This window comes from Oncorhynchus gorbuscha, linkage group LG21, assembly GCF_021184085.1.
Source record: "Oncorhynchus gorbuscha isolate QuinsamMale2020 ecotype Even-year linkage group LG21, OgorEven_v1.0, whole genome shotgun sequence".
Lineage (NCBI taxonomy): Eukaryota > Metazoa > Chordata > Actinopteri > Salmoniformes > Salmonidae > Oncorhynchus > Oncorhynchus gorbuscha.
Genome location: NC_060193.1, coordinates 16,809,707 through 16,831,664, shown reverse-complemented (window position 1 = coordinate 16,831,664; position 21,958 = coordinate 16,809,707). Strand labels below are relative to the sequence as shown.

The 21,958-nt window shown below is 41.6% G+C and overlaps 1 protein-coding gene across 1 annotated transcript in view; it reads left to right on the top strand.

The window, feature by feature from the left end:
* Positions 1 to 672: 672 nt before the first annotated feature.
* LOC124008720 (ventral anterior homeobox 2-like) overlaps positions 673 to 21,958 on the top strand; it is a 45,450-nt gene continuing 24,164 nt past the window's right edge. The window contains exons 1-2 of the mRNA XM_046320232.1: positions 673 to 1,305; positions 5,542 to 5,729. Coding sequence (XP_046176188.1) covers positions 1,044 to 1,305; positions 5,542 to 5,729 — 450 coding nt within the window. The 5' untranslated portion in view covers positions 673 to 1,043. The remainder of the gene's footprint in view (positions 1,306 to 5,541; positions 5,730 to 21,958) is intronic.

The window sequence follows — 21,958 nt, the reverse complement described above, 5'->3', positions numbered from 1 at the left end:
TAGTCGGTTAAAACTAGTCGGGGAAAAAAAAATCTATAGTGTCTTAAACTTAGAAATTAGAATAATTTGGACTATATACTACATATACCGATCTGAGTCTGTTCACCAATCAAAGACTAGCCTGAGCAAACCGGATATTACGTTACTAGTGACAGCCACATTAGTGCACCCTGTCATTACAATATTGTCGATATACGACTGTCAAACCGACAAAAAAAACTACAGCCACCAAGATCTAAAAAAAATCATACAATAGTTATACACAAGAATGGCATGGCCATGCCTTATATGGTTCGTTTTACCTTATGTGACCCTTTCCCCCATTTGAACACCCGCTCCTCAACGTTTTCTACACAGACATTATTGCGATCTCCAAATGCAGAAGACCCCGAGCAGACCACCAACAATCCAATAGCCGTGACCATGCCACCACAGCGCCGCCGAAACCAGCAAGTCAAACGGGGGTAAAGTAACTGATTTCAAGCCCATGCTCTGGGGTGCATGGTTGGAGAAAAGGTTCCTTTCTTGGATGCAGAGTGAACTGACTGGCTTTGCAGAGACTAAGATAGATCATGCTGGTGGTTACCCGATTGTCTTTCAGTTCATTTCTTACGTGGGTGAACAAGTATAGCACCTCCCAGTTTCTTTGGTCATAGATCTGGTCGCCTCTTGTAGGCTACACTCATTGTATACGTACAACATGCATTTTGGGTTTAGCGCGTATCTATAGCTGAGGAGGCTCGCTATCTGGCTTGTCCATAGGGCCCCCTCCTTCTCACCACATCCACCATCTCTCTTCTCTACTTCGACCCGCAGGATATTGCTGAAACATGCCGAGACACTTGCAGGGCAGCTCGTGTCCGTCGCAGAACCGCGAGGCTGGTTCTGGTTTGTAGCCGAGCTGGATCTACTTTGTGGTGTAGTCTCCCCCAGCATATCTGAATATAACTATTGCAAAGGAGGGAAACAAGTTCAAGAATAGAAATAACTGCCCAAGAACGAAGTGAAGAATACAGGAGATCTATACACCAATATTGGAATCGATGTTCGATCAAGCTACGACTATGGGCGATGGGATCGCAGAGGACCGCAACCACCACCACCACCACCACCACCGTGGATCCAACTCTCTGTACGGTGACCGGATGGACAAATGCCATACCGAACTTGGGAGCAGGTCGCCGGTGCAGAGTACAACCGATACCGCGGGTACATCGGCGTCAACCCCCACCTCCTCCAGTGAAGACGGACATGATAAACTAGACCCCGTGGACCCAGACTACTGCCAGAGGATTTTAGTTCGAGGTTAGTAACATATTCTCTTTTTTGTTGTTGTTGAGAAAATGTACATCTAGAAAGATGAGTTGCAGAAAGAGAGCACAGATTTTCTGCAAAGGTTTCTGCACAAACCCAGATGTTCACAATTGTTAAGATTTGAGAATTTTCATAAAATTAACTTATTACTAGGCTATAATTTTTTTTAGAAGGATACATTTACATCTATACCTCTATTGCAATGAACTAATATTACACTACTTCGATAACAACTACTACGAGACTGCTACTACTATACTACTTTTACGCTTACAAATAAACCAACAGTTGAAGTGATTTATTGTAAATAAAATCTGAAGGTATTCTCATATTCAGATGAAGATATAATACTATATATGTCTAATATAATTCAACATTAAAATATAGCCATATATTCTGACACCAGGTTAGATTCTTTTTAACTGCTCAACTATTCAAACTTCATCACATGTATTTACATCAATACTATCTATTATCAATCCCAATTTATATAATAATAATCAGTATCATAATATACATTATAGGATCCCATAATAATAGCAGTACTTGCTTTGTACTATATGAGCCAACAAATGATTCAGTAATCATTGGCAAACAAAATATTTTTGAAACACAAACCATCATGCTTATGTCTTAGTGTGTGTTTACTCGTGGTCATGTTGTTGCCTTTGTTTGAGTTAAGGTATTGTTATCAAAAACGGGATAAGAAATCATCTAAATTGTCCACGCCCTCTTTGTTAAAGAAAGGGAACCACCTTCCTTGGTCTACGCCACCTCTGCATGGAATTCTCCAAAATATGTAGACTCACTCAATAGACCCCAGGAAAAGAATTAACCCCAGGAAGAGGTTCTGCTGCTTCAGCAATAGCTGATGAGGATCCTAATAAAATACTAAAAACTAAATAGTTATTTTTAAGAATGAATCAAATGTATTTCTGTGGATCTTAAGGCCTACAACCTATTTTAAAACGTGTTGACAGGGAAACAAAATATTTTACATTTTAGTCATTAAATAGACTCTCTTAACCCTAATTGCTCCTGTAAGTTGCTTAGGATAAGTGCCTTGCTCAATGGCACATCGACAGATCTTATAATTGTATGCAGCCATGATGGCAATAGTGCTTCAGTAGTTTGTAGTAAATTATGACAAGAATCATCATCCTCAGCAAACGTCCCGTCTCAAAGCACAACAAACACAGAGCCATGCGTCTTCCAGAATTAAAAACAAATATTAACTGCAAATCTATAAGGAAAGTATTGGTTTTTCATATTTGGTGTATACCAGTTACCTTTCAAATGTTTATATTTAAAACGTTATAAAATAGTTTCAGGAGTGTGAATTGTTAAAACATGTCACAATGTCAAAAGTGTGACCAAAATGATATAAAATGCTATACTTACATGCCTTGTAATCGATAGTAATTAGGCTATGTGACTGACTAATTTAGAATTAAATGAATTGAATATGCATCTCTATAGTTTTGTTTAGTGCTTATAGACATATGTCTTTGCGCTGCTTTGCAGGGCTGTAAAATGCATTATGATGTCAACAAACCCCAAACAATACAGGTAGCAAACATGTTTGGGAAGACTATTCTTAACAACAGTTTTAAAATTGTTTTATTTTTAATTTTAATAATAGTCATAGTGAACAGAAAACACATTTTTATTTAAGCTTATGCTATTCAAAATTTCAAATTTACCACTAATTTCAAAAATATAATATCCATATCCCTTACCCGGATAGTTTTCACACCAATGTGGGATACATATCAGGCTAACATGACATGTAGGCACTGACAATATCAATATCACTCTTTACAAAATAAAGTTAAACTTTCCCCCCTTTGTGTGCACAATTTGATTTTCACCAAATGTGCAACTGGCCCATTCATTTGAACAATGATGATCATACATTGCTTACTGGAAAGTTCTACATCATTTAGTTAAATGCTCATGACCAGGCCTTGAAACGGTGTCTTGGTGGGTGTGAATCTGAATAGAAAGCCGGTAATTGTAGCAGGGAGCGACCTCCGCGGCAGACCGAGCTAGATTAGAAGTGGCGAGGGCGAGCTGAGCGCTGTATTCCAAGCGAAATCCTTAGTCCCCGGTGTCACTATATGTTTTTAAAGCTGACGATTGAATGCGCTGGATACCTCGTGAGAACCCGGGGTCAGCGAAAGGTCAGCATGCCTGACCTGCGACGTCTCGATGCGCGTGCAAACTGTTTTAGAGGCCCTGCTGTAACGTTTCACATTGAGATGATTTTAATATATCGTGTTATGAATGAATGGGTGATGTATTAGTTGGAAATCATAAATATTCGAAATGTTAGAATGAATCTCTGCATGTTGCTCTGGCTAACACCATGCTTGCATGCCATGGCAGATGGGCTATGGTGCCCGAGACCATGCTGCATCTAGGCCTAGATGCTATTTCCAGTCTAGGCAACACATATGGAGTCACTGATGGTAGTCTACGTCATACATAAATATCTATAAATTGTACAATCTATAGGCTGTAATCAATGGTGCAACCATATAAGTAGCCTCAAAATATATATATACCACTCACGTGACTGCAATGACAAAGGAAACAGATAGTAGACCCAATGGTGGTTACGCACGAAGCAGTAGGCCCAGAGCCATGTATTTAGTTTATGTTCCATTCTGTCAAGGAATTGAGAATTCTGAAGCTTCTAGAATTTGATGGACGTTTTGCTGGGGAATTGATATGGATTTAGGCGCAACATTATACGGCAGAAATGCTACAGGGCTATACCTCATTTGACAGTCATATTTTATTGTGGGAAACCAGCTGGGTTAGGCTATATGTATGTTTCAGATGTATATATCACTTATAGGCGGGCCTATCTATTGTAAAGACGATATTATTTCAAAATACTGGAAATTGTTTAACAAGGGATTTAGAGGGATTTAGAAAACATTTGGTTGATATATTTTATTATCATATATTTAGTTTGATTAGTCACATTTGTTTGGACAGTGGTCCTAGATTATTTCATTGTTTTCAGTCAAAACACGTCCCTCTTTCTAGCCTACTTGAGGAGCGTTTCGTTGTTTTAACCATGTCTAGTATTGGCTGACTGATAAGTATTAAAGACATCTCTTGTTTAGGACGGATTGTAGGATATGCATGGGACCATTGTGACTACGTAAAACGTGTTTACATTTTTGTTTAAAAATATCGATTTTTCTATTCCATCTACATTGACAGTCAGTTTGGACTTATAGCAACTTTAAACTTGTCAAGATAGGGTTGCACAATTAGGTTTGCACTCAACAGCTATTTGGTACTGGATTAATAGCATATTCCCCTTAGCAAGACTTGGCATATGACCTAATTTGATATAAAAACACGCATTTCCTGATGTTGTATGTATTGAACCAAACAATGTAATATTGTCCCATAAATTGCTATATTAAACGTGTATTGATGCATCAACTAGCCTAGGCTACATTCTCCAGGGTTCTAGGACGCATGGCAAATGCAAAAGTACAATTGAAATAGAACTCTGAAAACATGGTCTCCAAACATTCGCTCTCGCTGAGGCAGACAGTGCACGTAATATTTAGTCAAATTAGGTATAGTTTAGTAATGTGATAGGGATGTTTCTTTCAGCTCTAATTTTCCGAACTTCTGGCTATTACTTTTTTGGGAATATTCCCCAAACATATTGCAATGCAACAATGGTATTCCGATTTTTAAAATTCTTATTATTTGAACTTACTTCCAGTTCCATGAGCCTAATGTAGCCTACGCTCAGTTGGAAGTATGAGAAAACTATTCTTAGGCATCAGAACCTTAACATAACGGGTTATCTGGTGTTATCTGGTGCATTGAGTTGTATTTACGGATATTGTTATTCTTACAATATATACTATTTTACGCCCTTTCTGTATTTCTTTCCCTGGTAACTTGACTAGCCTACACTATAATTCCCAAGCATGCAAACTACACGTCAATTTCCTCATACTGAAAATAATGATCACTTCAAGGTTATTCTAAAATAGCGTGGGCCCTACTTATATGAAAGCACACATTTGTACCATAAAGGAGCACAATGTTTAACTATATTTTCTTGGTCTGTCCAAAGAATTATGACATTGGTACAACAGCATATGCAATCGTAATGTTAAGCAAAGTAGCCTAAGAATATTATTTGTAATTGTGACATTTCACACTGTCCGGCTGCACTATCCACAGATGCTAAGGGTACCATCCGGGAGATCGTGTTGCCAAAGGGTCTCGACCTCGACAGGCCAAAACGCACGCGGACCTCCTTCACTGCAGAGCAGCTCTACCGGCTCGAGCTCGAGTTCCAGCGCTGCCAGTATGTAGTCGGCCGAGAGCGCACTGAGCTGGCGAGGCAGCTGAACCTGTCTGAGACGCAGGTAAGAAACAGACATCATTTGACAGACAGTATTTCCTCAGTCGTGGGGATAATAGATTGATATCCTGTTTTAACAATGAAGACAAATAGGAAGTACATTCAGGAGTCCCAATTTGTATAGGCCTAAATATTTAAATATTAGATTACATTTATTTTACCCAAAGACATTTTGAGTTTCATGTTTAAATAGTTTCTTTACCAGTTCAAATAACATGTTTTTTGTTATCCCTACGGTGGTGTGCTTATTGGTTTGATAAAGGTAACTTATTAGGCTGAGGTTATATCATACATTATAACTAATCGCTGTGCAGTGCAGTCACATCCAACTGGACACAAACATGTTGGATCAACGTTGTTTTAATGTCATTTGTTAACATATTGTGAAGTGGAATCTTCTTGGAAAATGCATTGGAGTTGAAAAAAGTAATCAACATAAACAGGTTTTTTAGGGTAAAATTTCAACCACAGGATTTTGTCATCATGGAAACCAAATTGTAACATACAACCTTGTATAACATATGTTTGAATTTGTACTTTTAAACCAATGTCATATCTTGGTATGTCCGAAGGAAGAAAAACAATTGTCTGGGCAGTACTGAATTCATCTATCTACAGCTACCTTCTGGTGTCCCATCCAGGGTTTTTAACCAAGCCCCACTATGCCATGTGTCACTGACTATTACCAATGTGCTGGCATGAGAATGATTGTTAAAAGATCTCCACTTAGCAACCGTGAAACTATTTCGTTTTTTATCGAAGTTATTCCAAAGAGTAGGTTTAACAGAGCAAATTAAATGTGACCATACTTTATCATTGCTTTAAATCAACCCATAATTCAACAAGAATAGACAATACAATAGGCCTTGGGTTTCAAGCTCTGGTTGATTTCAAATGGAATGATATTTAGTGATATTGGTGCGGCAGGTAGCCTAGTGTTTAGAGCGTTGGGCCAGTCATCAGTAACCGAAAGGTTGTTGCTGGATCGAATCCCTGAGACGACAAGGTAAAATATCTGTCGTTCTGCCCCTGAACAAGGCAAGTTAACTCACCGTATCAAGGCCGTCATTGTAAATAAGAATATGTTCTTAACTGACTTGCCGAGTTGAATATTGAATTTGTCTTTTTTCAGCGCAACAAAATATCAACATTTGAAGGAGATATTTCAAGTTTGATTTGATTTAGTTCTACTTTGTTGTTTTTGGTAGCGATGTGATTCCAACATATCAATTATTAATTTGTGGACTGGAATTAAACTGTAATTAAAGCCAAACTAAATCAGTGGAAAATGTTGATATTTGGTTGCGTCGTCAACCAAAAACTATTCAATATTACTTTTGCAATAGAGTAAATAGCCCACAATTAAGGTTATTTAAGAAACTAATATAACATTCAACCTTAAAATGAGGAACACATCCATGGCCACGTTTTGAGGTTACTGTAACTATAAATGTCTTATTATGTAATCATATAACGCGTGCAGGTTCAAGATAGCATGCATAGGTCATCGCAGGTTTGTGGAGAGATCTTCAAAATTGCTGTAATAATCTGAGGCAAATCTCGAACGGTATTGATCACTTGCACCATGTACTTTTAATGTAATCTCAACTGCAATCCAGGTCATTTGTCGCTGTTATTAGATGAAGCAGAGTGAAAACACATGCATCTGTTGTATAAATAAAATATCTGACATGGTATTCCCATTTGAACTTTGCTGTGCCTTTTTTAAATGGTTGAAAGCGCATTGATAGACATTTGGGTGTCAACTAAACCAAAAATTCAGACAGTTTTTTCCACTGGAATTTGGTTGTGGTTTTAGAATTTAGATGGTAGAATTTGCTTTTAGTGATAGCACATAGTAGAATTTCCTAACGTTTGGCTGTTACTTTGAGTGGGTGAATATAGGTGGTAATCTCATTGATCAACTTCTCAAACAAATATTGCGCTATTATCCAAGTTGGAATGACGTGGTGTGCTCAGTGTGATTCTATTGCATAATGTCTCTGAATGATTTTATACCTAACTTTTGTCATGTAGACTAAATGTATGTACTGAGGAGAAGCACGAGATGTAGACCTATTACATCTAAGACACGACCAATGTCTTATTCGGAAACTCCATGTCATCATCATATAGCCTTGCATTTGCGCAGTGGCTCCATTCTTGGGGCCTATCTACGAGTTCATAACCTATTGTCAGTGCTGACGTTTCTTTGCGGGAATTCATAGTAGCCCCATCAGCCAAACACCATCACGCCCTCGGCGCTTTACAGTAAGAATTCTATAATAATAACAATAACGTTAATATATTTATATTATTTAAACTTTTTTTTGCAACGATACAGTGTGCTGTATAAAACAAACTTCTCTAGACAACAGTAACAAGGGGAAGATGGATGGTTGTAGGCTATACTATAGCCCGTGTCCTCCAAATGAAGGATAGAGCAATGCTAGCGAATGACAGAAAACACGGTGTGAAAGAATAGGACAAAATGGCAACTAAAATATGATGGAAAACATCCATGGCCTCAATTGTCAACTGATGCCTTACTATGTCTCTGAAGGGAGTTGTGCCTATAGGAGCTGAACTATTTACACGGTAAGTTATCATTTCCGCAATATATTTAGTAGACCTAACGTAATGTGCAGCCTATACGTTTATCCATGATAATGAGAGAGTGACAGGGTTCATTTTCGTCAAATGGTTGGTGTGAATGAAAACACTTGCTAGAGATGCTATAGGCCCAACTTGTCTGTCCAAGACTGCATCTCCCTCCATTTAGAACCACACCATGGTGTGACAGAAAACAACGATTGGCAGCTAAAATATGATAGATAACATGGAGGATCCAGAACCTCATATGTTTTCCGTCAACTAATGCATTACTATGCCGCTGGTGTAATTATACGAGTTATGCCTATAGAACTAAACTAGTTACATGCCTAGTTCTAATTTCCGCAACACATTTAGTAGGCTAGACCTATGTGTAGCCTGTACGTTAATTCCTGAAAATGAGAGAGTGACAGGGTTGATTATCGTCAAAATGGTTGGTGTGAATGAAAACACTTCCTAGAGACGCTATAGGCCCCAGCCTGTTTGTCGAAAGGGCCATTCAAGACCAAGTATTTCTAGTTCAACGGCATCTCCCTCGATTTAGGACCAATGAGAATCAGAATCAACTTTATTCATCATGTACATTTACATGTATGCTGCCAGGAACTTGACCTGGTGAAATAGTGCTGACTACAATAAGCAGAACATACAGACAGAATATATGAACAAAGAATGTATACATGATCCACATACAGTATGTAGGCCTACACTATGTAGATACAGCAACAACAGAACAATTAGCCTACACTATGTAGATACAGCAACAACAGAACAATTAGCCTACACTATGTAGATACAGAACAATTAGCCTACACTATGTAGATACAGAACAATTAGCCTACACTATGTAGATACAGAACAATTAGCCTACACTATGTAGATACAGAACAATTAGCCTACACTATGTAGATACAGAACAATTAGCCTACACTATGTAGATACAGAACAATTAGCCTACACTATGTAGATACAGAACAATTAGCCTACACTATGTAGATACAGAACAATTAGCCTACACTATGTAGATACAGAACAATTAGCCTACACTATGTAGATACAGAACAATTAGCCTACACTATGTAGATACAGAACAATTAGCCTACACTATGAATACAGAACAATTAGCCTACACTATGTAGATACAGAACAATTAGCCTACACTATGTAGATACAGAACAATTAGCCTACACTATGTAGATACATTAGCCTACACTATGTAGATAGAACAATTAGCCTACACTATGTAGATACAGAACAATTAGCCTACACTATGTAGATACAGAACAATTAGCCTACACTATGTAGATACAGAACAATTAGCCTACACTATGTAGATACAGAACAATTAGCCTACACTATGTAGATACAGAACAATTAGCCTACACTATGTAGATACAGAACAATTAGCCTACACTATGTAGATACAGCAACAACAGAACAATTAGCCTACACTATGTAGATACAGCAATTAGCAACAGAACAATTAGCCTACACTATGTAGATACAGCAACAACAGAACAATTAGCCTACACTATGTAGATACAGCAACAACAGAACAATTAGCCTACACTATGTAGATACAGCAACAACAGAACAATTAGCCTACACTATGTAGATACAGAACAATTAGCCTACACTATGTAGATACAGCAACAACAGAACAATTAGCCTACACTATGTAGATACAGCAACAACAGAACAATTAGCCTACACTATGTAGATACAGAACAATTAGCCTACACTATGTAGATACAGCAACAACAGAACAATTAGCCTACACTATGTAGATACAGCAACAACAGAACAATTAGCCTACACTATGTAGATACAGCAACAACAGAACAATTAGCCTACACTATGTAGATACAGCAACAACAGAACAATTAGCCTACACTATGTAGATACAGCAACAACAGAACAATTAGCCTACACTATGTAGATACAGAACAATTAGCCTACACTATGTAGATACAGCAACAACAGAACAATTAGCCTACACTATGTAGATACAGAACAATTAGCCTACACTATGTAGATACAGCAACAACAGAACAATTAGCCTACACTATGTAGATACAGAACAACAACAGAACAATTAGCCTACACTATGTAGATACAGCAACAACAGAACAATTAGCCTACACTATGTAGATACAGCAACAACAGAACAATTAACCTACACTATGTAGATACTACACTATGTAGATACAGAACAATTAGCCTACACTATGTAGATACAGAACAATTAGCCTACACTATGTAGATACAGAACAATTAGCCTACACTATGTAGATACAGCAACAACAGAACAATTAGCCTACACTATGTAGATACAGCAACAACAGAACAATTAGCCTACACTATGTAGATACAGCAATTAGCACACTATAATACAAACAATTAGCCTACACTATGTAGATACAGCAACAACAGAACAATTAGCCTACACTATGTAGATACAGAACAATTAGCCTACACTATGTAGATACAGCAACAACATGTAACAATTAGCCTACACTATGTAGATACAGCAACAACAGAACAATTAGCCTACACTATGTAGATACAGCAACAACAGAACAATTAGCCTACACTATGTAGATACAGCAACAACAGAACAATTAGCCTACACTATGTAGATACAGCAACAACAGAACAATTAGCCTACACTATGTAGATACAGCAACAACAGAACAATTAGCCTACACTATGTAGATACAGCAACAACAGAACAATTAGCCTACACTATGTAGATACAGCAACAACAGAACAATTAGCCTACACTATATAGATACAGCAACAACAGAACAATTAGCCTACACTATGTAGATACAGCAACAACAGAACAATTAGCCTACACTATGTAGATACAGCAACAACAGAACAATTAGCCTACACTATGTAGATACAGCAACAACAGAACAATTAGCCTACACTATGTAGATACAGCAACAACAGAACAATTAGCCTACACTATGTAGATACAGCAACAACAGAACAATTAGCCTACACTATGTAGATACAGCAACAACATAACAATTAGCCTACACTATGTAGATACAGCAACAACATAACAATTAGCCTACACTATGTAGATACAGCAACAACATAACAATTAGCCTACACTATGTAGATACAGCAACAACAGAACAATTAGCCTACACTATATAGATACAGCAACAACAGAACAATTAGCCTACACTTAGGTGTACTATTACACATATCTGATAAATGGACTATTCTCCAGCGCATTTGTCCTGCCCTTATACAGACAGATCAATGACAATGAGGGAAAGGAGACGAGACGAGGAAAGCAAGCCAATACTTTTGAGATGCAGCCACAGCTATTAGCCGTATCATTGAAAGACGTGGCCTCTATTGGTTGACCTCTGCTCTTGAAGTGCTTCTGAGATTCTATGAATCGCTATAGAAGTTTAACACATTATTATTAGTATATTTCTGAGTTTTTGCATCAAGGCTTTCAAAGGAGCCATATGGTTATTTGATTTTCAGGTCCACTTACGCAACGTACAGTGGCCTATATGTGTGGTTTGAAACCATTCCCATTGCTTCTTCGTTGTGAGAGAGCTTTCGTGAAATGCAGGATTTAGCGTGGAAAGCTTTTAGGAATACAATACGAACTCATCTTAACTCAAGGCTAAATTGAACTTTGATGGTCAGAAACACGATTTAATTAGCATTTTCCATTTCAAGGAGGCGGTGATAACCAAAGTGCTCGTTGGGAAAAAAATGTACTCTGATTTCTGAGTACGTTTAGCCAAACTCATTCGTATTCATCCAGTGACGCCCTCGTTCAAATATTTCCATTCAAAGTCAAGTTTATTTCACAATATGAAATATCTAGAGGCCTACATTCTATCTACAACATTTTGTTTTATTGTCTATCTCCATGCAGCCTCATATTGAAAGGAAGAAGGTTCACCTACCACCATTGTCGACCATGTCCAATTTGCTATAGCCACACAAACAACCATGCGAGGAAAAGACACATCAAGTTCATTAAAAAGACAACTATGGCAATCTTATATCTAATTTTATCACAGTAAACTTCAAACCAAGGGCATCACAAATCATCTTTTTGCAGTTAGGCCAAAACAAAATAAGAGGTGGGACTATGTCATGGATGGTTTGGCCACTGTGAAGAATGTTTATATCAACATGTTCATCACTCAATGATATTTTTAAATGCCCATTCCATTGCTATGACATCTCTTGTCGATTTCTTTCGATTCAAAAAGAAGTGATTGAAGTCATCAAATGCTATACTTAATTTGATCATTTAAAGAGATCAAGCCTAATACGAATTACATTCAATACATGGAATAGGCTCGTAGCTTAAACCTTAGCGCATCCAATAACGTCATAATAACACCTAATAATGTGTCATTTAACCCAAAATCCTTCCATGCTGTAAGATATTGCTACATTTTGACATTGTAAGCCCATTTATATTCACTAGCCTATTATAGTTGACTAACACGAAATATCGAAGTCGCGACAATATTGGACCCAAAAATATATATATTTTACAATAAGTTTAGTAAGTTTATTAAGGGGGGGGGGCAACGTATGCACACAAACAGATATAGCCTAACTTGTGATATTGCGCTCTTATAATATGACGTCAGTCATGTAAATCGTTTATTGTTCCGAAGTTCGTTAAAGACATTTGCGCGGATTCCTAAGCACCATGTGTTTGAGGATATGGTCGTTGACCCAGGTGTAACTCGAATTAGTTTGGTCACGTATCAAAATTGCCCAGGCAATGAGGCATAGGCTACATTTGCTCAACAACATACATACGGGAAATACTTTTTAACAGTTTCATTTAATCAAAAAAGACAGAAAATATATAAAATAGTCTGCGTGTTTTGCTGTTCAACTTGTACTAAGACAAATTATTCAATGAGGTGTCTGAATATGCTTCGGGCTACCTAAACCGTTTCCCAGTTAAAACAAAGTTTCCAGGCCAGTTGTGCGTAAAAGCCTTCCAAGAGCAACATGAAAGCGAACTATTTGCAAGTTGACGTTTATTGGGAGAAGTCTTGTCCTTGAGTCTTGTCCTTGAGTCTTGTCCTTGAGTCTTGTCCTTGAGTCTTGTCCTTGAGTCTTGTCCTTGAGTCTTGTCCTTGAGTCTTGTCCGCTCCGTGAGCGATTTCTGCTAGATGGACCAGCTGCAAAGTCAAAATGGTCTATATTGTAAATATTCTTAAAAACAAAAATGTTTTTTATTTATTTTTTAAACATTTAAGTTTAGAGTTAGGCATTATGCTTATCAGTGTGGTTAGGTTTAAAATCAGATATTTTAAAAATCAGTTATTACTTTGTGGCTGTGCCAGCTAGTGACCACTGCAGAGCTGCCTCCAGAACACGATCCATGACGAAAACGCGAACCTATAAACTATTTGAATTGGGTGAATAACCTGTAAAGTCCAACCCCTCCCTCATTCAGGCAACATCTCGCCTCTCCCCAGAGCCCAGCAGGTGGCTCCCCCTTCCCATGTAACGCGGCGGGGAGCCTCGCACGCTATGGAGTTTTCTTGGGGATGTCTGTTCTAGCAGGCTTAACTGCTCCAAGGAGGGATAATGTTCATATTATATCAGGAAATACATCCCTAAAGGCAGCGTAATTGTGTTACTATTGTCACTGTCACTAACTTCTCTTCCTGTTCACTGCTAAAATGATTTACTCAGCTAAAGAAGAAACACTCACATTGCATTTCGGGATGGTTCTTTGACTGTGCAACCCGATTGTTCTTGCTTGTGTTTTCTCCAATTGGTTTCTCGGACTCCTTGTTTTACATAAAAGCTTAAAAGTACATTTTGGATTGACCCTCGGTTAATACCTCCATACAATTTGGAGCACTTTCATCCCATGCACTCGTAATCTCTTACAATATTAATACATTTTCAATTCCGTTATTCTGTCCATCAGTCCACAGAGTAGGCTACATTTTCAGTTTGCTTGAGAAACGCCTTTAGTCTGGGAATGCGCAGAAATGGCAACCTACGCTGAGTGTACAAAACATTAGGAACACCTTCCTAATATTGAGTTGCACACCCCTTTGCCCTCAGAACAGCCTAATGTCGTTGCTGCATCTACTCTACAAGGTGTCGAAAAGCGTTCCACAGGGATACTGGCCCATGTTGACTCCAATGCTTCCCACAGTTTTGCCAAGTTGGCTGGATATCCTTTGGGTGGTGGGTCATTGTTGATACACAAAGGAAACTGTTGAACATGAAAAACCCAGCAGCTTTGCAGTTCTTGACACACTCAAACCTGTGCGCCTGGCACCTACTACCATACCCGGTTCAAAGGCACTCTTGCTCAATCACCCTCTGAATGGCACACATGTCTCAATTGTCTCAAGGCCTACAAATCTTTCTTCAGCCTGTCTCCTCACCTTCATCTACACTGATTGGAGTGGATTTAACAGGTCACATCAATAAGGAATCATAGCTTTCACCTGGATTCACCTGGTCAGTCTATGTCATGGAAAGAGCAGGTGTTCCTTAATGTTTTGTACACTTAGTGTATTTTCCCTATACAGCAGGACCCTACTCATGCACAGGGCTCTGGTTTAAATTGTTGCACTATATTGGGAATTGGGTGCCATTTCAGATGCACCCCAAACGGGGTCTAATGACTGTCTTTCACATCGAGACTGTCTTCGTTAGCACCATTCATTTCTTTTCATTTGAATTTGGTTGTAGATAAGCTACATTCCACAATGTGAGAAAGGAATGTCTTCTAGGTGAGGGCTACCCTGGAGTACAACGCTTCAATCACCAGAACTGAAATGACCTTTACTGAAACCACGTTTAGTGAAAATACTTTCACTGAAATGACTTTTAACGGAATGCACTTTTACGGAAATTACTTGTGCAGAAATGATTTTTACTGAAATGGTTGACTGAAATGACCTTTGACTCCGACTGAAATTATCATTTAGACCAAAAATACAAACATTTTCCACCAAATACTTAAGTTAGTAAGGGTTTATCTTTTCACTTATGTAAATAATGACAGGTATATTAATCTGTCACTTGACTCTGAGGCCTTGGCATAAAGATGTTGAGTCAACGTAGTTTCCATGTTAATTCAACATTGGTATTATTACTTTATAGCAACGATGAAAACAGGTTGAATTTTGGTCAATGATACACGTTTGCATATAGAATCACACTGTTCCCATCAAAACTGTTCCCATCCCACCTGGTACCAACCATGGGTCCACCGTCACCAGGCCTTATTTCATTGACATATTGCATTGTATCACTCTATTGTTCTCTAATGCCCATCCAGGGAAAACCATGATTTAATGGTGGAAGGGGCTGTTTAAAACTGGTTTATTCTGGCCCTGGGACAAATAGTAGAGGGATAAGTTACATAATGAATGGAATCCCACTAGTTCATGTGGAGCTTTGGACACAAGCTGGTCAGAGCTAGCAGCTGTGAGTGACCAAATATTTTTATATATTTTGATCTATCAAGGCAGCAAAGCTTGCTAAACATGCACAGTTAGGTAGGCTGATGAGCTGCTGGAAAACACCCACAACCATGTTTGTTTTAGAGACTTGTGTGTGAAGTACAGTAAGTGAAGTACAGTAAGTGAGGTACAGTAAGTGAGGTACAGTAAGTGAGGTACAGTAAGTGAGGTACAGTAAGTGAGGTACAGTAAGTGAGGTACAGTAAGTGAGGTACAGTAAGTGAGGTACAGTAAGTGGTACAGTAAGTGTGGTACAGTAAGTGTGGTACAGTAAGTGTGGTACAGTAAGTGTGGTACAGTAAGTGTGGTACAGTAAGTGAGGTACAGTAAGTGAGGTACAGTAAGTGTGGTACAGTAAGTGAGTCACAGTAAGTGTGGTACAGTAAGTCAAATACAATAAGTGAAGGACAGTAAATGTGTGCATGTGTGTTGTGTTGATAATGGCTGTAGTGACATGCAGGTCTGCCATGACTGTGTCTAACCTTCCAACACAGTGGTTTTGCAGAATTTAATGCAAGATAAATACCAGGTTAAATACTAACAGAAACAAGAGGTAATCTATTCTAATCTGTGCTGTACTGACCATGGATTTGCACGAGAGAGAGAGAGAAAGAGAGAAAGAGACAGACAGACCGATAGAAAGACAGACTGACCAGCAGACAGACAGATGACAGAGAGAGAGAAAGAGACAGACCGACCGGCAGACAGATGACAGAGAGAGAGAGAGAGACAGACCGACCGGCAGACAGACAGATGATAGAGGGGGAGAAAGAGACAGACCGACCGGCAGACAGACAGATGATAGAGAAAGAGACAGACCGACCGGCAGACAGACAGATGAAAAAGAGACAGACAGACTGACCGGCAGACAGACAGATGACAGAGAGAGAAAGAGACAGACCGACCGGCAGACAGACAGACAGATGACAGAGAAGGAGAAAGAGACAGACCGACCGGCAGACAGACAGATGACTGAGAGAGAGAAAGAGACAGACCGACCGGCAGACAGACAGACAGATGACAGAGGGAGAGAAAGAGACAGATAGACCGGCAGACAGACAGACAGATGACAGAGAGAGAGAGAGAGACAGACCGACCGGCAGACAGACAGATGATGGAGAGTGAGAAAGAGACAGACTGACCGGCAGACAGACAGATGACACAGAGAGAGCAGAGACTTAGAGAGCGGATCTGATCCTTATCTTAGTAAAACCCTGGGAGGAGGAGCACTGAGGACGTATTAGAGAGATACATAACTCCTGTTTTCAAACATCAACTTGTCAGAATCCCTTATACACACAGCTCTACTAATACCTTCTGTGTGTAACATCCCTCTATCCCTCTCTGTGTGTGTGTGACATCCCTCTATCCCTCTCTGTGTGTGTGTGACATCCCTCTATCCCTCTCTCTGTGTGTGTGACATCCCTCTATCCCTCTCTCTGTGTGTGTGACATCCCTCTATCCCTCTCTCTGTGTGTGTGACATCCCTCTATCCCTCTCTGTGTGTGTGACATCCCTCTATCCCTCTGTGTGTGTGACATCCCTCTATCCCTCTCTGTGTGTGTGACATCCCTCTATCCCTCTCTGTGTGTGTGACATCCCTCTATCCCTCTCTGTGTGTGTGACATCCCTCTATCCCTCTCTGTGTGTGTGACATCTCTATATCCCTCTCTCTGTTTGTGTGACATCCCTCTATCCCTCTCTGTGTGTGTGACATCCCTCTATCCCTCTCTGTGTGTGTGACATCCCTCTATCCCTCTCTGTGTGTGTGACATCCCTCTATCCCTCTGTGTGTGTGACATCCGTCTATCCCTCTGTGTGTGTGTGACATCCCTCTATCCCTCTCTGTGTGTGTGACATCCCTCTATCCCTCTCTCTGTGTGTGTGACATCCCTCTATCCCTCTCTCTGTGTGTGTGACATCCCTCTATCCCTCTCTCTGTGTGTGTGACATCCCTCTATCCCTGTGTGTGTGTGACATCCCTCTCTCTCTCTCTCTCTCTCTCTCTCTCTGTGTGTGTGACATCCCTCTCTCTATGTGTGTGACATCCCTCTATCCCTGTGTGTGTGACATCCCTCTCTCTGTGTGTGTGACATCCCTCTATCCCTGTGTGTGTGACATCCCTCTCTCTGTGTGTGTGTGACATCCCTCTATCCCTGTGTGTGTGTGACATCCCTCTATCCCTCTCTCTGTGTGTGTGACATCCCTCTATCCCTCTCTCTGTGTGTGTGACATCCCTCTATCCCTCTCTCTGTGTGTGTGTGACATCCCTCTATCCCTCTCTCTGTGTGTGTGACATCCCTCTATCCCTCTCTCTGTGTGTGTGACATCCCTCTATCCCTCTCTCTGTGTGTGTGACATCCCTCTATCCCTGTGTGTGTGACATCCCTCTGTGTGTGTGACATCCCTCTATCCCTGTGTGTGTGACATCCCTCTCTCTGTGTGTGTGACATCCCTCTATCCCTGTGTGTGTGACATCCCTCTCTCTGTGTGTGTGACATCCCTCTATCCCTGTGTGTGTGACATCCCTCTATCTCTGTGTGTGTGACATCCCTCTATCCCTCTCTGTGTGTGTGACATTCCTCTATCCCTGTGTGTGTGTGACATCCCTCTATCCCTCTCTGTGTGTGTGACATCCCTCTATCCCTCTCTGTGTGTGTGGCATCCCTCTATCCCTCTCTGCGTGTGTGACATCCCTCTATCCCTCTCTGCATGTGTGACATCCCTCTATCCTTGTGTGTGTGTGTGTGTGTGTGGCATCCCTCTATACCTGTGAGTGTGTGACATCCCTCTATCCCTCTCTGTGTGTGTGACATCCCTCTATCCCTCTCTGTGTGTGTGACATCCCTCTATCCTTGTGTGTGTGTGGCATCCCTCTATCTCTGTGTGTGTGTGACATCCCTCTATCCCCCTCTCTGTGTGTGTGTGACATCCCTATCTCTGTGTGTATCCTCTCTCCTGTGTGTGTGACATCATCCCTCTATCCCTCTATCTCTGTGTGTGTGACATCCCTCCCTGTGTGTGATCCTCTCCTGTGTGTGTGTGACATCCCTCTCCCTGTGTGTGTGACATCTCTCCCTGTGTGTGTGACATGTGTGTGTGACATCCCTCTATCCCTCTCTCCCTGTGTGTGTGACATCCCTCTCTCCTGTGTGTGTGACATCTCTCTCCCTGTGTGTGTGACATCTCTCTCCCTGTGTGTGTGACATCTCTCTCCCTGTGTGTGTGACATCTCTCTCCCTGTGTGTGTGACATCCCTCTATCCCGCTCTGTGTGTGTGTGTGACATCCCTCTATCCTGCTCTGTGTGTGTAACATCCCTCTATCCCTCTCTCTCTGTGTGTGTGACATCCCTCTATCCCTCTCTCTCTGTGTGTGACATCCCTTTATCCCTGTGTGTATGTGACATCCCTCATCCCTCTATCCCTCTCTCTGTGTGTGTGACATCCCTCTATCCCTCTCTCTGTGTGTGTGACATCCCTCTATCCCTCTCTCCCTGTGTGTGTGACATCCCTCTATCCCTCTCTGTGTGTGACATCCCTCTATCTCTGTGTGTGTGTGACATCCCTCTGTCCCTCTGTGTGTGTGACATCCCTCTATCCATCTCTCTGTGTGTGACATCCCTCTATCCATCTCTCTCCCTGTGTGTGTGACATCTCTCTCCTGTGTGTGTGACATCCTCTCTATCCCTCTCTGTGTGTGTGACATCCCTCTCCCTCATCCTCTCTGTGTGTGTGACATCCCTCTATCCTCTGTGTGTGACATCCCTCTCTGTGTGTGTGACATCCCTCTATCCCTGTGTGTGTGACATCCCTCTCTCTGTGTGTGTGACATCCCTCTATCCCTGTGTGTGTGACATCCTCTCTCTCTGTGTGTGTGTGACATCCCTCTATCCCTGTGTGTGTGTGGCATCCCTCTATACCTGTGTGTGTGACATCCCTCTATCCCTCATCCCTCTATCCCTCTGTGTGTGTGTGACATCCCTCTATCCCTCTCTGTGTGTGTGACATCCCTCTATCCCTCTGTGTGTGTGACATCCCTCTCTCTGTGTGTGTGATCCCTATCCTGTGTGTGTGTGTGACATCCCTCTATCCCTCATCCCTCTGTGTGTGTGACATCCCTCTATCCCTGTGTGTGACATCCCTCTATCTCTGTGTGTGACATCCCTCTATCCCTGTGTGTGTGACTCCTCCCTGTGTGTGTGACATCCCTCTATCCCTCTGTGTGTGTGTGACATCCCTCTATCCCTCTCTGTGTGTGTGACATCCCTCTATCCCTCTCTGTGTGTGTGACATCCCTCTCCCTCTCTGCATGTGTGACATCCCTCTGTGTGTGTGTGACATCCCTCTATCCCTCTCTCTGTGTGTGTGACATCCCTCTATCCCTCTCTCTGTGTGTGTGTGACATCCCTCTATCTCTGTGTGTGTGTGACATCCCTCTATCCCCCTCTCTGTGTGTGTGTGACATCCCTCTATCTCTGTGTGTATGTGACATCCCTCTGTGTGTGTGACATCCCTCTATCCCTGTGTGTATGTGACATCCCTCTGTGTGTGTGACATCTCTGTGTGTGTGACATCTCTCTCCCTGTGTGTGACATCTCTCTCCCTGTGTGTGTGACATCCCTCTCCCTGTGTGTGTGACATCTCTCTCCCTGTGTGTGTGACATCTCTCTCCCTGTGTGTGTGACATCTCTCTCCCTGTGTGTGTGACATCTCTCTCCCTGTGTGTGTGACATCTCTCTCCCTGTGTGTGTGACATCCCTCTCTCTCTCTGTGTGTGTGACATCCCTCTATCCCTCTCTGTGTGTGTGACATCCCTCTGTGTGTGTGACATCTCTCTCTGTGTGTGTGACATCCCTCTATCCCTGTGTGTGTGACATCCCTCTCTCCCTGTGTGTGTGACATCCCTGACATCCCTCTATCCCTGTCCCTCTCTGTGTGTGTGACATCCCTCTCCCTGTGTGTGTGACATCCCTCTCTGTGTGTGTGACATCTCTCTCCCTGTGTGTGTGACATCCCTCTATCCCGCTCTGTGTGTGTGTGTGACATCCCTCTATCCTGCTCTGTGTGTGTAACATCCCTCTATCCCTCTCTCTGTGTGTGTGTGACATCCCTCTATCCCTCTCTCTGTGTGTGTGACATCCCTCTATCCCTGTGTGTGTGACATCCCTCTCTGTGTGTGTGACATCCCTCTATCCCTGTGTGTGTGATCCCTCTCTCTGTGTGTGTGACATCCCCCTGTGTGTGTGACATCCCTCTATCCCTGTGTGTGTGACATCCCTCTATCTCTGTGTGTGTGACATCCCTCTATCCCTCTCTGTGTGTGTGACATCCCTCTATCCCTGTGTGTGTGTGACATCCCTCTATCCCTGTGTGTGACATCCCTCTATCCCTCTGTGTGTGTGATCCCTCTATCCCTCTCTGTGTGTGACATCCCTCTCCCTCTGTGTGTGACATCCCTCTATCCCTGTGTGTGTGTCCCTCTATACATCCCTCTATCCCTCTCTGTGTGTGTGACATCCCTCTATCCCTCTCTGTGACATCCCTCTATCCCTCTCTGTGTGTGTGACATCCCCTCTATCCCTCTCTGTGTGTGTGACATCCCTCTATCCCTGTGTGTGTGTCCCTCTATCTCTGTGTGTATGTGACATCTCTCTCCCTGTGTGTGTGACATCCCTCTGTGTGTGTGACATCCCTCTATCCCATCTCTCTCCCTGTGTGTGACATCCTCTGTGTGTGTGACATCCCTCCCTGTGTGTGTGACATCCCTCTCCCTGTGTGTGTGACATCTCCCTGTGTGTGTGACATCTCTCCCTGTGTGTGTGACATCTCTCCCTGTGTGTGTGACATCTCTCTCCCTGTGTTTGTGACATCTCTCTCTCTGTGTGTGTGACATCTGTGTGTGTGTGACATCTCTCTATCCCTGTGTGTGTCTCTCCCTGTGTGTGTGACATCTCTCTCCCTGTGTGTGTGACATCTGTGTGTGTGACATCCCTCATCCCTGTGTGTGTCCCTCTATCCTGCTCTGTGTGTGTACATCCCTCTATCCCTGTGTGTGTGACATCCCTCTCCCTCCCTGTGTGTGTGACATCCCTCTATCCCTGTGTGTAT